This window comes from Ixodes scapularis, unplaced genomic scaffold, assembly GCF_016920785.2.
Source record: "Ixodes scapularis isolate PalLabHiFi unplaced genomic scaffold, ASM1692078v2 PGA_scaffold3__209_contigs__length_174095766, whole genome shotgun sequence".
Classification (NCBI taxonomy): domain Eukaryota; kingdom Metazoa; phylum Arthropoda; class Arachnida; order Ixodida; family Ixodidae; genus Ixodes; species Ixodes scapularis.
In genome coordinates this window covers 80215928-80229451 of record NW_024609868.1, presented here as the reverse complement: position 1 = coordinate 80229451, position 13524 = coordinate 80215928, and the positions used below count along the sequence as shown (strand labels likewise).

Below are 13524 nucleotides of genomic sequence, written 5' to 3'. Positions count from 1 at the left end.
GACTGCGTGAAAGACTGGAAAAAAAGTTTTATTGACAGCTTGGAGACGAAGTTTTATGCATACAAGCATCTGGTACAAAGACCCCTTGCACAACAGCCAGCACTGGTTCTTTCTACAAACAGTAGAGCATAACCCTCGCTCAACTCTAGGAAGATCAAATCAAAGGTTCGAGAGAATGATCAAAACAGCATGCAAAGGGAAATTAATTCAACTTGTTTTTCTAGTAGTACAACAGATGCCTTCCCTCTAAGCGTCGCTCTCAAAACTGATGCCTTTTACTATCGCCCTACTACAGTCATGTTCCAAGTGACTCGGTAGTTGCCCAAGTCACTGGTGACTTGGACAGCCACACAGTTCTACTGCAGCATGCCCTTGTAGGAAAAACATGTTCTTAAAGCATATTCATTTATGTTGCGTGCAGCAACTGATTACGATACCACAATCAGGAGATGAACCATACGAAAGATGCAGCTGATCAAACTAACATGAATATTTAATGCTTACTACTTGCATGACTGTACCCAAAGCAAACAGGGAAGGTTATGGGTTTCCCTAGGTACTACTACCAAAAACTGCCCTGCTATGCTACTTTAGCTGACTCGCTTGCTTGCTAAAGGCACAGAGCAGTTCACAATATGTAAACTAGATAAGTGACAGCTGCCAAGCATTAGTCTGGTTTTCCAACAAGCATCAGCTTTACCAGAGCAGGCATGGTGTTAGAATTTAATGCACTTGTTTCTTGGTCCTGCATAGCACACCGTAGCCATGCTGCTTTGCAACTATGAGCAAGATGCCAAGACTACTTTCTTCCCAATATGCAATGCATGGGAACTATTTTTAATGCAGGCACTTGCAAGGTATACCGGGTGTTTCAGCGAAGGCTTTCAAAAATCGGTAAAAATAGGGTGGCTGAGAAGAGATTAACTCTTTCTGGGAACAAACTGCCAGACATGGCAGACATGAAGGATTGCAAAAACCACTCTAATTAGCTAAATATTTAACTAAGATTTACTAATGAGCATTTTAATTAGTAAGAATAAACATGGTTCAAATGCAAACCTTCCTAAATATTTTCAAAAACCACTAAATGAACTCAGTTTAGAGAGGGCAGCATTTTACAGTGTTCCGAAAAACTCTGCACTCGTCGAATGCGGAACGCCGGCATCTGGCGTTTGGCTTTCGCATTGAAACGCGTTCGATGAGTGCAGTGGCGACAAAGGCAGAAAGTGTTAGGTCTACCCACTCATCGCTCCAATCGGAGCTCGGCATTCTGATGTCCCCGCGCGCTCTTATTTCCTCCACCCCCTCAGTTTCTCGGTGCACATCTTTCTAAAATAAGACGATTTAATGGTTTTCGATGATGCATAGCAAATTTCTCATTAAAATTGTACGTTAATTTGTAGTTATTAAAAAGTTAATTAGTATATTTTAGTTTATTATATAGCTCGTTAGTGTGTGTTTTGCAATTCCTGACGTCCGCCGTGGCTAGCAGTTGTTCCCAGGAAGATTTTTTTGTTTTCTCAACCACCCTATCTTTAAATATTTTCGAAACCCTTCGTTGGAACATTCTATATAGTTCAAAGGCACTCAAGCCGATTCCACTCCCAGAATAAATGTCAACATTAATTTTTATAATTTCACTGACATGCGAATCGGAGATTCCTTTCACAGAAAAACAAATTAATGCTGGCACACCGACTTATAATAAACATCCAACGTAAACAAACAATTCAGTGTATGTTACCTGAATCATGGTGACTGAGTATAAAGTGGCACTGACACCTGATAACAAACGACAAAAAGTATATTATCTGAGAACCAGTTTCAAACTAGATTAACATGTTGTTTTTTTTTCCCTTAATTCATGAAACCCTGCATACAAGCGACTGGCAGTCCCCCACCTTGTCACTAACCCATACTGCAGGAAAACACCTAGGGAAAAGCACCCTCTCTAGATCAACCATAGTGAGAAGATCAAGTATGGCTATTGCATGCCAAATATTGGTTAAGCTACATCGCCCTAACATACATTCTGCCTCAGAAAGCACAATAAATTGCTTTTAAATTGCAGGTATACAAAGTCCAAATGATTCCTATTAGTCTTGCCTGCAACAGTGTTCTACTATAATTACTTGCTCACTTTGATATCAAATGCCAAAATTGTCATTAACAAAAATGTGACATAACAGCCAGTCCTACTATATAAGAGATTCGCTCTGCCTAAGAAAACATTTGAAATTAGTAATACTGTATGCTGACACAATGCTGTAACAAAAGATATGACTAACTTTACATATCAAACATGGTCACTGAGGATCAATAAGTAAGGCAAACTTCTACACAACACAGCAACATTATTTGTTAATGGAGTTTTTACATCATCTACATTCTGCACAAAATACAGTCAACTCATTCATTCAAACTCTCTTAATTCAAACTTGTGGATAATTCAAACTAACACGCAGGTCCCATCCTATGCGTCTCTATGGGAGGAAACTCCCGGTAATTCAAACTTTGCTTTATTCAAACAAATTTTCGGTCCCCCTCAAGTTTGAATTAACGAGATTCGACTGTATCTGGTTTGATGTATGGAATTATCAAACTTTATCAGAAGGGAATGACTAATTTGTAACTACTTGAATCCCTAAATTCATTATGTGGCAATGTATCTAAGCAAAGCATCACAGGTACAAGCTAGAAGGAACAATGGTGAGAAGCAGCTGCAATAGCTCATTTCAGCAAGGAGAAATTATGTAAATGAATAGTGCTCTTGAAATTGCAGTCTTATGTACTTGATGTGCGTTCCTCCAAATATACAATAAATTCGGCACTAAAAGAACAACTGCAAAATCCTCAATTTGCATGACCCCAGAGTTCATAAGCTCAGTCAGCTGTACACATTGCATCTCCAAGAGCTCGCAACTTGCAGGTCACCTTTTCTGGTTAGAGAAACTTTTTAGACTCAAACAATTACAATGTTTAAGTCTTAAATGCTGCGACTTTAATGGTTTGTAAAACATGTAATGTAAAAAATAAATTCAAATTAATGATGACACTGAAGCTACATGAAATACAGTTCTTGTGTGTCCTGAATCTCCTTACGGACATGAAAATGTTTCTCCCGTGCAATTGAAAATCAAAAGATGGGAACCAACTGCTTACGGAGTCGTTTAACTTAGCTAGAATTATTAATAACAATTCGACGCACATTGACAGTAGTTAGTGCCCATCCCTGTGGAAACATCACCCTTCACATTACGACACACACTTGACTGGCCTTCAGGCTCTGTCGTATTTCAAGAGCCGCAGCTCTTCTTCTGACAGCTGCAAAGGGAACAATGATGTGCATCAATACACCTAAAAATCTTAACATACAGCGAGAGCCAAGTGGATATGACCCACTTTGAATGAATCTCAGAAATCAGTTTCACGTGCTCAGACACTCATTAGGCACAGACATGTGGCTGGGTGGTGCATTTGTTGTTTTTTTATCGCAGAGAAAACACTCTTGAATTAAGAGTTACAGCCAAAAACCCTAATTTTTCTATAGGACAACACAAAGCTAAGCCTTTTTCGTGTGACTGAGAAAATGTTCTTGTGGACGTATGGGACACTTGACCAATAAAAAAAACAAAAAAAAATACAGTGAAGAAAATTAATTAAATTCGCCCTCAACCCCTGTTTTGTCCAAAAAAAACACTCAATGGCCCGCAAGGACTTTTTTTTTTTTTTAAACGTAAAAAAGTTGTACTGTTATAGGAAAACTGTTTTTTATTTGTAACTTATGATAGAGGTAAATTTTCACCCCAAAATTTTCCCAAAATAAATGTCATACCTTTGGGGTAAATGACAGTGTCGGAGCTTGCGAAGCTGCTTTTCAATGTTTATTTAAGGTACGTTCAATCCGTTTGACCCTAGCTGTAGGTGGCCAATCCCCCTAAATTTGTCTTAGCTTACAGACAGTCATGCCTTTTCAAAAAACAAACAACATGCTGAGCAGCGTGCAAAAATATATAAATAAATGCAGTACAGGCTAAAAAATATTACACAAAAATATATTCTACTATAGTCGGGTTTTGTTTGTGGGACACAAAAAACAAGACTTATTTGACCCAAGGTCGCTCGAGCTTCTAGCTGCAATGAACGGTAAAATTCACACGTTGAAGTGTACCAAAGATAGGTGAGCACATACCAAATCATGCCAGAATTTGCCACATGCAGTGAACATATGCAGAGAGTGGGGTAAGGTTACCATACCTTCCAGATAAATCTCCCTGTTAAACAAGCCTGCAGCTAGTCGCGTGCTGAAATTGATTATCAACCACGTATGTCAGACTGAAATGGTAAACTCTGTTTTTCTTTCGGCAAATGGCAAATGGAGCTAAATTACAAAAAGATTTTGGCCGGCTGTCGTGCTTACTTGTCTCTTCCTGCTCTTATCTGTGCTTCGTATAGGCCATAAACGGGTCGATGGTCAGATGTCTGTATGACTGTGACGGCATTGTAACAGACGCACTCAATGTGGCCCTTCCGCTTGCTACGGAACAGTACGCGATCCTGAAAAGTAAGGTTTTAAATCCCGATTGGTGTTGGTCCAAAACAGAGAAATTAATTAGATGAGCAAAACAGACATCAGCGCAACTATGAAGGCAGGTTTAAGAGGCAGATACAGTGTAGATAATTTGTGATCTTGTCCAAATCAGTTGCCCTCCATTGCTCGAAGCAAACTGATTCATGCAGGCAAAAGGGCTTCTTCTGGTCAGTGGCATAGTTGGGTAAGAGGTTGTTCTACGCCTCAGAATCACTGTGCCAAACCACACCATGCAGACGGACGATGTGAGGCAAATACTGTAAACGACATATTTTTCGCAGGCTCAATATTTCGCAATTTAGGTCAAAGCTGAAATTCTGGAATAATTGCGGGTTCCAATTTTCGCGACGAGGTAGGATCTCAATGTAAATTCCAATCTTTTTATATATTACCAGAATTGTTCGCGGGACCTATTTTTGCGAATTGTGAGCGATTCGCGGAAAATTAAGTATTTACAGTAGACCGAATTCTTGTTCAAAGCGTCGCAAGAAAAAACTTTCTCGACAAGCCGGCTTTTTTCATCCAATGCTGAGAGCGGACGTGACGTGCAAGTGCTTGGCACATCTTACTAATCGATAAATCAAACCAAGAAACCCACTCACAGTGTAGGACGGCACCCTCAGCTTGACACCATCAAAGAGACTGAAGCCCACCTGGAATTTGTAAGTTGGACCAAACCCAATTCCTGCCTCTTGAAAGCCAAAGAATGCTTGGCCTGCGGGTACAACCAGCAACACAAGAACAGACCAATTCAGCAGCAAAGGATCACTTGCAACTGAATGGACAAACCTTCGCTCATGGCGCTCTTTAGCTGGTCGAACCTGAGCAGGCTCTCGTAGACGGCTTTTCTGTCAAAAGCTGGATCACGCAGCAGGTTAACAACGGTCTCACGTTCGTTCATGATCCGAAAATTGAGGTCCCCGCACCAGAATACGAGATCAAACCTTGCAGTCACATCTGTAACGAATGAAAACTGAGGAAAGCTCTGAGAATGCTGTCTTCGTATATACCTTTGCTTTGGTATTGAAGCTTAAGCTGTGCCTGTTTGGGAAGGTCGATCTGATGGCAGATTCTCTCATAGTCTTGAATTCTTTCCTTGAACTTCTTGTCGTGTGCTACGAGAAAATGTAATACAGTAGATGTAAAATACATCATTGGTTGTCATTACGTTTAGTGACCGAGAGGTTTAGACAAAATGGTAAAGAACATGAAAATCCCATTCATAAAAGGCAAGTGCATGTATGCTCAAGGACAGCCTATGGTGCAGTGCTAACGTGGAAAGCAATGTCACCTGTGAGATGAGAATTGATGAACAGCATGGAAGACCCAAAAAACTGAAAAGCGATGGCCACAGCACCCTTCGTCTTAACCGCAGAAACGGGACGAGTTGCGTGGGTTGCCTCTTCGGGCGCTGAAAGAGAACAAGTTTTCTCATTCAGCACGAATTTACCCAAAAGAGAAGAAATTTCACATTTCTCGGAACAAAAAAAATGCACATATCAACAGCACTACGCTGAAAACGGCAGAGGAAGTGTTGGTGTGGAGGAAGCAGCTGGGAATAAATTCAGTAGCCTGCAGGGCATTACCTGAGCAAAACCACAGCAGGTCTCGTCGCAGAAAGATGGAAAGATGCAGGACACCGAGAGAGACAGAGTAGAAGAGAACGTGGGAGGGTCCCAGAGTGAACTGAAGCTTAGTCTCCCACTCTTTTCTGGCAGGATGCACGAGAGACAGAGACAACAGATGGTTAGTCACTTGAAGAAGCAAGCACAAGTCCAAAAGATTGAGGGGACAGGTATACAGAGTAGCACAGAGGTACCGTTACAACCTAACGCCAAAGAATTTTCCCAGAGTTACTAAACTCCCAGACCCATGTTGTGCCACCACAATTGATGGCTTCAGAATGGCCACCCTGTGCATTCAAATTGGATTAGACCGGGCAGAGCTGATTGTGCTGGCTTGCCAGCAGGCTGACGGGAAGACATTCTCCTTTCAAGGGCTGGATTACAGGCTATTTGATATAAGAAGTCGTAGCAAAAGCCAACACTTCATTCGCCTTCATACCTGTCGTAATTTGCACGCTGTTAGGAGCTCCCAAGGTAAACATTTTACGTGCATGCCTGGCTTTTTTCTCTTTCTTGGCTTCAAGATTGCTGACGTGATCTAACCAACAAGCTTGGTTGGCTTGATTCTTTACTTCAAACATGCTATGAAATGTGGAACTCTGAGGGCATACAGTGGTTCTATTATAACTTTCTCAGTGACATGATTTGCCTGCCCCCACCAATCTTTTTGAAAACTGTGTCTGTGTGCTGACAGTTTTGAAATATGGTCCTACCATGTTTGCTCAAGTGGTGGGAGCACTTGAGAGAGCAATGACTAGGGTTCTGCTTTCTACAGCTTTCTTTCGTTGAAGGCTGAACTTGTCATCAGTGTTGATGACAGGGGTTCAACAGATTCTGTTAGACTTCTAAGTACCTCCATGCAATGGTCAGAAAGCGAAAGTTCCCTGGTAATTTAAGGGGTTATTCTTGAAATGAATGCTCATAGGTTACTTAGTATATACCTAAGTTTTACAATTTTTGGAATTCGGGGAGAAATCGGGTTTAACCCGATTTTCCTGAAACATGTTCGGGGTGTAAAAATCGGGTAAAATCGGGTATTACCCGAAAACGAACAACCTTACTTATAAACCATATGACCATGAAGGCACTCTCATTCTAGGCGCCCCCATGATCGCCCAAGCTCGCCTTGCCGCGGTATGATCAAAACTTCTCGCGCAACTCGGCTACACCAAAGCTACTCTCACTCTCGCCCCCCGCCCTTTGACATTCCAACCTGCATGCACCTGCAGGATCGTTACGGACGACGGCGACCACGGCGAGTTCGTCCGTGTCGATCCCGTTGTTGCTGGAGCTGGTCGCAAACGGGTTTGCAGTCAAAATGATTAGTTTCTAACATCTCTGGATGAGAATCACACTCATCGCTGCTGCGATAAGTGTCAAACACTTTGACGAAGCGAGCGACACCGTAGACGTAATCGTCACGAACCGCACTCTCGAAACATGGAAGGTAATAAAAAGGTGGTTACTTGAACCAACTGGCCCAAATAAACACCTTACGTAAGGTAAACGAGAAAGCTGGGACTCGAGACGCAGAAAGGGCCAAGTCAGTGATTGCGTGCAAGGGGACATCGCACGTTAGGCGGATGATGTCACCGATCCAAGAACCCCGGCGGCCTTTGCGAACAAGGCGGCATAGAGGGTCCTGCACATATATCGATTTGTCCACAAAACTATCGAGCCTTTTTCAAAACAAATTTAGCAGCGATATAAAAACACACATTGGGTTCTAGCAGTGTAGTTATTTCATATTTTATTTTTGGCATGTCCTAAAAAATACTGGGATTTTGAAGCGATTGGCACTAACAACATTATTGTCTGCAAGTTTTGCAATGTACAAGGGTTGTTCAAGGTTGACCAGGACTTTTTGTCCAGAAACCGCTGAACAAATATGCATAGTATAATCAAACTGGTGGATGAAGTTAACGCAATCTTCGTTGAATATCGCACATCGGGAATAATGTATTTGACGCATGCACAGTAGTTCCAGCTATTGTGGCGGCAAGCAATCTGTTTGTAGCTGTAGAGCAATGGTACATGGTCGAATTTCTTATAAAGAAGAAAGTCAAACCAGATGAAATTTAAAGAACATTGCAAGCATAGTGCGGGGTATACGATCAATGCAGTGTTGGGAAGTACTTCAAGTACATAGTACTTCAAGTACTACTTCAAGTAGGTTTAGGAAACTTGTACTTTACTTGAAGTACATTCACTGAGTATGTACTTAAAGTAGTTTTTTCTAGTACTTTCCAAGGAAAGTACAATTCCAGACTTCAAAGTACATTCCCCAAATTTGGTTTTGTACAATTTGTATCACGAAATGATGGTTTGTCAGCTCCGAATAAATACTGGGAGGAATATTCCACTCTCACCAGAAACGTGAGCAGACGACGCATTGCTCCGTTTGTTCTGGGTGCGGCTTTCCCATAGCTTTTTGAACTCTAGCCACTTTTCGGTCCGTCAGCGCAAGGGAGGAGGTTTAAAATATTATGAGAACAAAATTAATTATGATGTAGCACCTGAGACTGTGGTGCGGAAGAATTAAATTTTCAAGTCTAAGTAAAAGACAACAGAGGAGAACGTCACAATGTTTTGAGACATTCTTTTTTGATTTTTCCTTCTATTTGAAAGTTCCTTAATTTTTTTGGCACCCCAATCTCAGGAGTCACATTATGATTAATTATCACCAGCTCGCTTGCACACTCACTGTTTTTTATGTTTTTTTCATTAAAAAGAGGACACTCCTCTATGAGAGGATTGCTTGCGGAAGCTACGGGGCTGGCGGCATGCTCTTTTCTAGTACATTTAACTCCCTTGGGTGCAACAATCCAGTGCAAGGGGTGCCAAATTCACAAGGGACTTCTGAATTTGGCTCCTTTCCTGAAAATAACTACTCTGTGGCAACTTGACTTTATTGAATATTCGCCGCTGCTTTTGAAAATAGGTCATGCACCCTAGTACCCCTGGGCAATGCATACCAGTTAAAAAATCACTGTATAGGGGAATGAAAGGGCATCATGAAAGATTGTGTTAAAATACTTGAACTTTACTTTGAAAGTACATTGTATTTATAGTACTTTACTTCAAGTATGTTACATCCAGTGTTTTTAATACTTTAGTTAAAGTACATCACGTCTCATTTACTTTGTACTTTACTTGAAGTACCTTTTAGATGTACTTTGCCCAACACTGGATCAAATGACAAGAGAATGAATGGTGTTAAGGGACGATACCACCCAGGAGGATCAACTTTTGCCCTTAGCTTTAAATGAATTAAGTTAATAGTACAGACCAGGGGCGGCAACTTTTTGCAGCGGTGGCCGAGTCGTCATGAAGCCGACACAAAGGGGCCGGACAACAAGTAGTGAAAGAGGGGGGGGGGAGAGAAGAAAAGCCAAAAAGGAAGTGAAGACGTCCTCTGCCCAGGTAGCTGGACAATGCCAACTGGAAATGCTCCTTGTTCTTGTCTAATCCCATTTGAGGTCAACACTGCTATGTGGTCCTTGAATGTATGTGAAAAAGCACCAGGGGGGTGGGGAGGGGGTGCTTTTTTGGATGTCATGTTGGGGGTCGCACAAAACTGTTTCGCGGGTTTTGACCCTTGGTGTAGACTGCTAGTCATGGTAAAAGGCGTAGAAAAAAGTTACAGCTCTGTACATTAATTGTGAAGGAAATTATAATAGTTCCTATTAGAAGTACACCACAATTGTTTGGTTAATCTGTCGTTAGAAATCTAATCCAATGCCTAGAAGCGTTCTTCACTAGATGCAAAGCAGAGTGCCTAAAGAGTGTGCCTGTGGAAAAAAATTTGTAAAAAATAATTTACTTCTCTAAAAGTCTTGGCTTGCTAAATCAAGCAAGTGTATATTTACAGGGTAGAAAACAAACTTCACAGGTACATGTATTATAAAATTTTAGTAAAAAAAAAGAAAAGATTGAGCCTTTTTTTTCTATTTTAAAACAATAGATTGATTAAAATGAAATTGATATTGAAAATATGGAATGACGAAAATTATGTTCGAAGTGTCTAGATGTCTGTCATTTATATTGTTGTATAGCACCAAGATGCAGAAAATAATTAATAGCAAGTTAACTATGCGGCAGAGGCAAATAAAACTTGGTGGATATCTTATTCAGATGTCGGGGGACCTAAATGTAACATTCTTCAATATCATTGTTCTTTTACAAAAAAAAGAACACTAGATGGTTAAACTAAATGCAGTGGGCACCCCCACTCTTGTTGCCTTTAATAACTGCATGGTGGCAAGACGCTCGGTTGTTGAAGTGCCCACTACAGTGATAGTTCCAGTTCATGCACACAAGGGGTCTTTAACATGATTTATACATAGTGAACAACAGAACTCACTTGTCGCTCATAGACTCTTGCACGCCAATTGCGTAGATGTCAGGGACATGTTCAATTGTCTCGGGAAGCATCAGGTCATCCAGGTTTGGTGGTGGAGCCTAGATTGGAATGAACATATTTCCAGAATCGAAGTGGGGCTTCTACGCTGTTGCGATTAGAGAGCTCTGTATAAAAAGGGAAATCACCAATCCATTCATGTTCCAGGTTGCAACAAAGACGTGGACCTTTCTGTCGGGAAAGTAGCGGCTCAGCTCCTCTTCTCCAAGAAGGGAGCCTTTTCCACTCACATTCCCAACAAGATAACTCCTGTGCAAAAGATTTAAAAAAAAAGAAGGAACACTTGCCACATTGGTTACGAAATGAAATCAATATGATAAAACATACGAAGAGTTTCTCTTGTACGCTGCATAGAAGCAAAAAGTAATAAGCATCATATGGCCAGGCTGCAAGCTATGCAACAATAAAACCACCCCCTGCAACATTTTTTCCAGTAAGCTGCGCCCAACTGACATACGAGCACTTCATGTTTATCAAAATGAAAGAAAAATGAATGAAGGAAAAGATGGTAGCAGCTAGCAAAAACTATCCATACCATCATGCTCAAATAAAATGTCTCATAAAAACAAAATATTAGGAGACACTGCTGCATTTTATAGACAGGTGTTGCTGCCCGAATTAAAATCGGGTCTTTCAGTTGTCAGCATTTATTTCCTTCAAATCTGATGGTGCATTGGCAAGTACAAAGTTTTAGTTCCGTAATGAGGAACTAAAACTGTGAAATTGGAAGAAGAGGGAGGCATAATCAATGACGGAGTAGAAACAGTGCAATCCACTTACAATGATTACGAGAAAAGCCGAAATTTTAATCGTTATAACCGATTATCATTGAATCTGGACTAAAAACTGGTCGTTTCTAGTCTAGAAACTATGGAAACTCATCGTTATAAGCAATACACCGTTATATGTGGTATCGTTATAAGTGGATTGCACAGTATCTGAAGCGCACGACTAATACTCAGAGTCACTCAGTAAATATGAAAAACTTTGAACAAGCATCATAACTACGAAACAATGTAAACATAAACAGTATTTACATTATAAATTTAGTTTTATATAAAAAAAAGAAAAACTCCAAGAGCTTGGGGCAATTAGTTTCCGAAATCTCAGAGTCAGTATCATGGCAGATGTCTAGAGCACACGAAAAGCAGGCTGTATATACCTCAGACGTGCATCTTTGGTGGTTATCTTGGGCAAAATGCTTGGCTTGTCAACGGGCTGGTCGAAGCTGTCCTGAAACTGTGACACCCCCGTGACAGTCCACGAGTGCTGCAACCTCTTCGATTCTGTGGCACGCCTCGCCGCCTCCGATGGTGACCCCGTCGTCGCCAACGGCGGCAGATGGTGGGGTCTCCCCGCGTCAAAGCCACCAACGCCGTCGTGCGATGACAAGGACTTAAGGCTCCCAGTGCTCATGCAACTCGTCTGCCAAAGGAGTTGCTCTGTCGCAAACCCAAGAGGTCTATTCAGGCTGCTCGATGACGGACACTTGACGAGGCTCGAAAGCCGAGCGAGACGAGACTTGGCCTTCGAAGTCTGTTTCAGAAGGGGATCAGAGGAGCCCAGGTTGTCATCGTCCCAGCCGGGTGAGCTATTTGCCGGATGAAAGTCCTCGTCCTCAGACGAAGAGATGGCATGATTAAGAATGTCTCGCGGTATGGGATGCGTGTCCAGGCTGCCGACAGAGCCTTTGGAGATCTTGCCCGCGCAATCGAATCTGTCTGCCACGAGCCGGAGATCATCGAGTGGTGTTTTGATGACTGGCAAACTTTGGCTCTTTTTCGTGCCTTTGATTCGGTCATGTTTGAAGGCCAGCCTGGACGGCCGTTTGGGCGAGCTTTCAGCCTCCTTTCTGCAGGATCCCTGATGGTCCATGTGATGCTGTGAGATCTAACAAGTTGCTCTCGGAATGTCCTGGGTAAAAATGCAACAAAAGGGAAGGTTAAGCTTTTTGCAGCATGGACATTATGTACAGCAAACCAGTGGTGTAGCTAGGGAGAGAGCTTATGGAGCTTCAGCGCCCCCTCACCCCAAAATCCGGCCGACCCTATGATACGCACGTGCATTTTGAACCCCCCCCCCCCCCCCCCTTCACAACCTCTCATAAACATCCCAGCCACCTCAGCGGGCCCCGGCCCCGGCCTCCGCCCCGCCCCGCCGCCCAACCCCCCCCCCCTCCGAAAAAAATTCCCCTTTTTTGCAGCCAGGTATAAGGGAACATCACGATTCGTTCATTCAGTACCCAACAAGCTTCCAATTCGGGCAAGCATCCATATGGTCGTAGCAGCAAAGCTTTTGAAACAAGCTTCTGTTTGTCGAGTTTTATTATGAGGCCTAAATTCATTACACGATCTGCACCCATAAGAGGATACTAGACCATTTAAGCACTGACCTCGGAATATGCAAGTGAAAGGAACACGTAATGTGGGTATCTCGGCATTACCGCACTGCTTTGACCCTTTTAACCGACCTGATAAACTTGATACAAACCTTACGCGCCGTCCAGGATAACGGGGAATTCAAGTGTTTTTGCTGTCGGCAAGGCCACTGTTGAGCACAACAACGGGCACAAGCTACCTCAAAAAACCAAACCGAATCCTCACCATCAGTCAACGCTCCAAAACACACAAGCGTGATACGTGTATCGATGGAGCTGTGCGGTAGTGTGCGTAGTTCAAGGTTAACAAAAAAAAAAAAAAACTTCGCATGCCTCGCATAATACCTAAAAATGCAGCAGTTTATTATAACTTTACTGCTTATAAATTCTAAATGGAGTATACTTTTGTCGGTTAGTATTTAGATTTATAGACAACACACTGATTAGGTGACGCCACTCAATGTCCAATAAAACGAATCTGTACTTGCTTTATATATCCACTTATTTTGAA

At 42.1% G+C, this 13524-nt stretch overlaps 1 protein-coding gene across 3 annotated transcripts; it reads right to left on the bottom strand.

Moving 5' to 3' along the window:
* Positions 1 to 12: 12 nt before the first annotated feature.
* Positions 13 to 13285, bottom strand: LOC8051680 (inositol polyphosphate 5-phosphatase E). Of its 3 annotated transcripts, none has more exons than XM_029986211.4 (12): positions 13127 to 13285; positions 11799 to 12550; positions 10765 to 10885; positions 10580 to 10677; positions 6178 to 6302; positions 5883 to 6002; positions 5602 to 5706; positions 5381 to 5548; positions 5194 to 5306; positions 4421 to 4557; positions 4258 to 4304; positions 13 to 3324 (listed from the first exon to the last, which is right to left on the bottom strand). In XM_029986211.4, exons 2-12 carry the CDS (start codon positions 12509 to 12511, stop codon positions 3251 to 3253), a joined length of 1821 nt encoding a protein of 606 aa, XP_029842071.2. In that variant the 5' UTR covers positions 12512 to 12550; positions 13127 to 13285; the 3' UTR covers positions 13 to 3250. The 3 variants fall into 3 exon arrangements, with proteins under 3 accessions (XP_029842071.2, XP_029842072.2, XP_029842069.2); XM_029986209.4 differs by having other exon boundaries at positions 3175 to 3324; positions 4193 to 4304; XM_029986212.4 differs by lacking the exon at positions 4258 to 4304.
* Between the last annotated feature and the right edge of the window lie 239 nt (positions 13286 to 13524).

Excerpts from the sequence above, each read along its gene's own strand:
- LOC8051680 (XM_029986209.4), bottom strand. The coding sequence starts at position 12,511 with ATGGACCATCAGGGATCCTGCAGAAAGGAGGCTGAAAGCTCGCCCAAA. Across the intron at positions 6,303-10,579 it reads CAAGAGTCTATGAGCGACAA|AAAAGAGTGGGAGACTAAGC; the intron begins GTGAGTTCTGTT and ends GCATCCTGCCAG. Across the intron at positions 4,558-5,193 it reads TGAGGGTGCCGTCCTACACT|GATCGCGTACTGTTCCGTAG; the intron begins GTGAGTGGGTTT and ends CTTACTTTTCAG.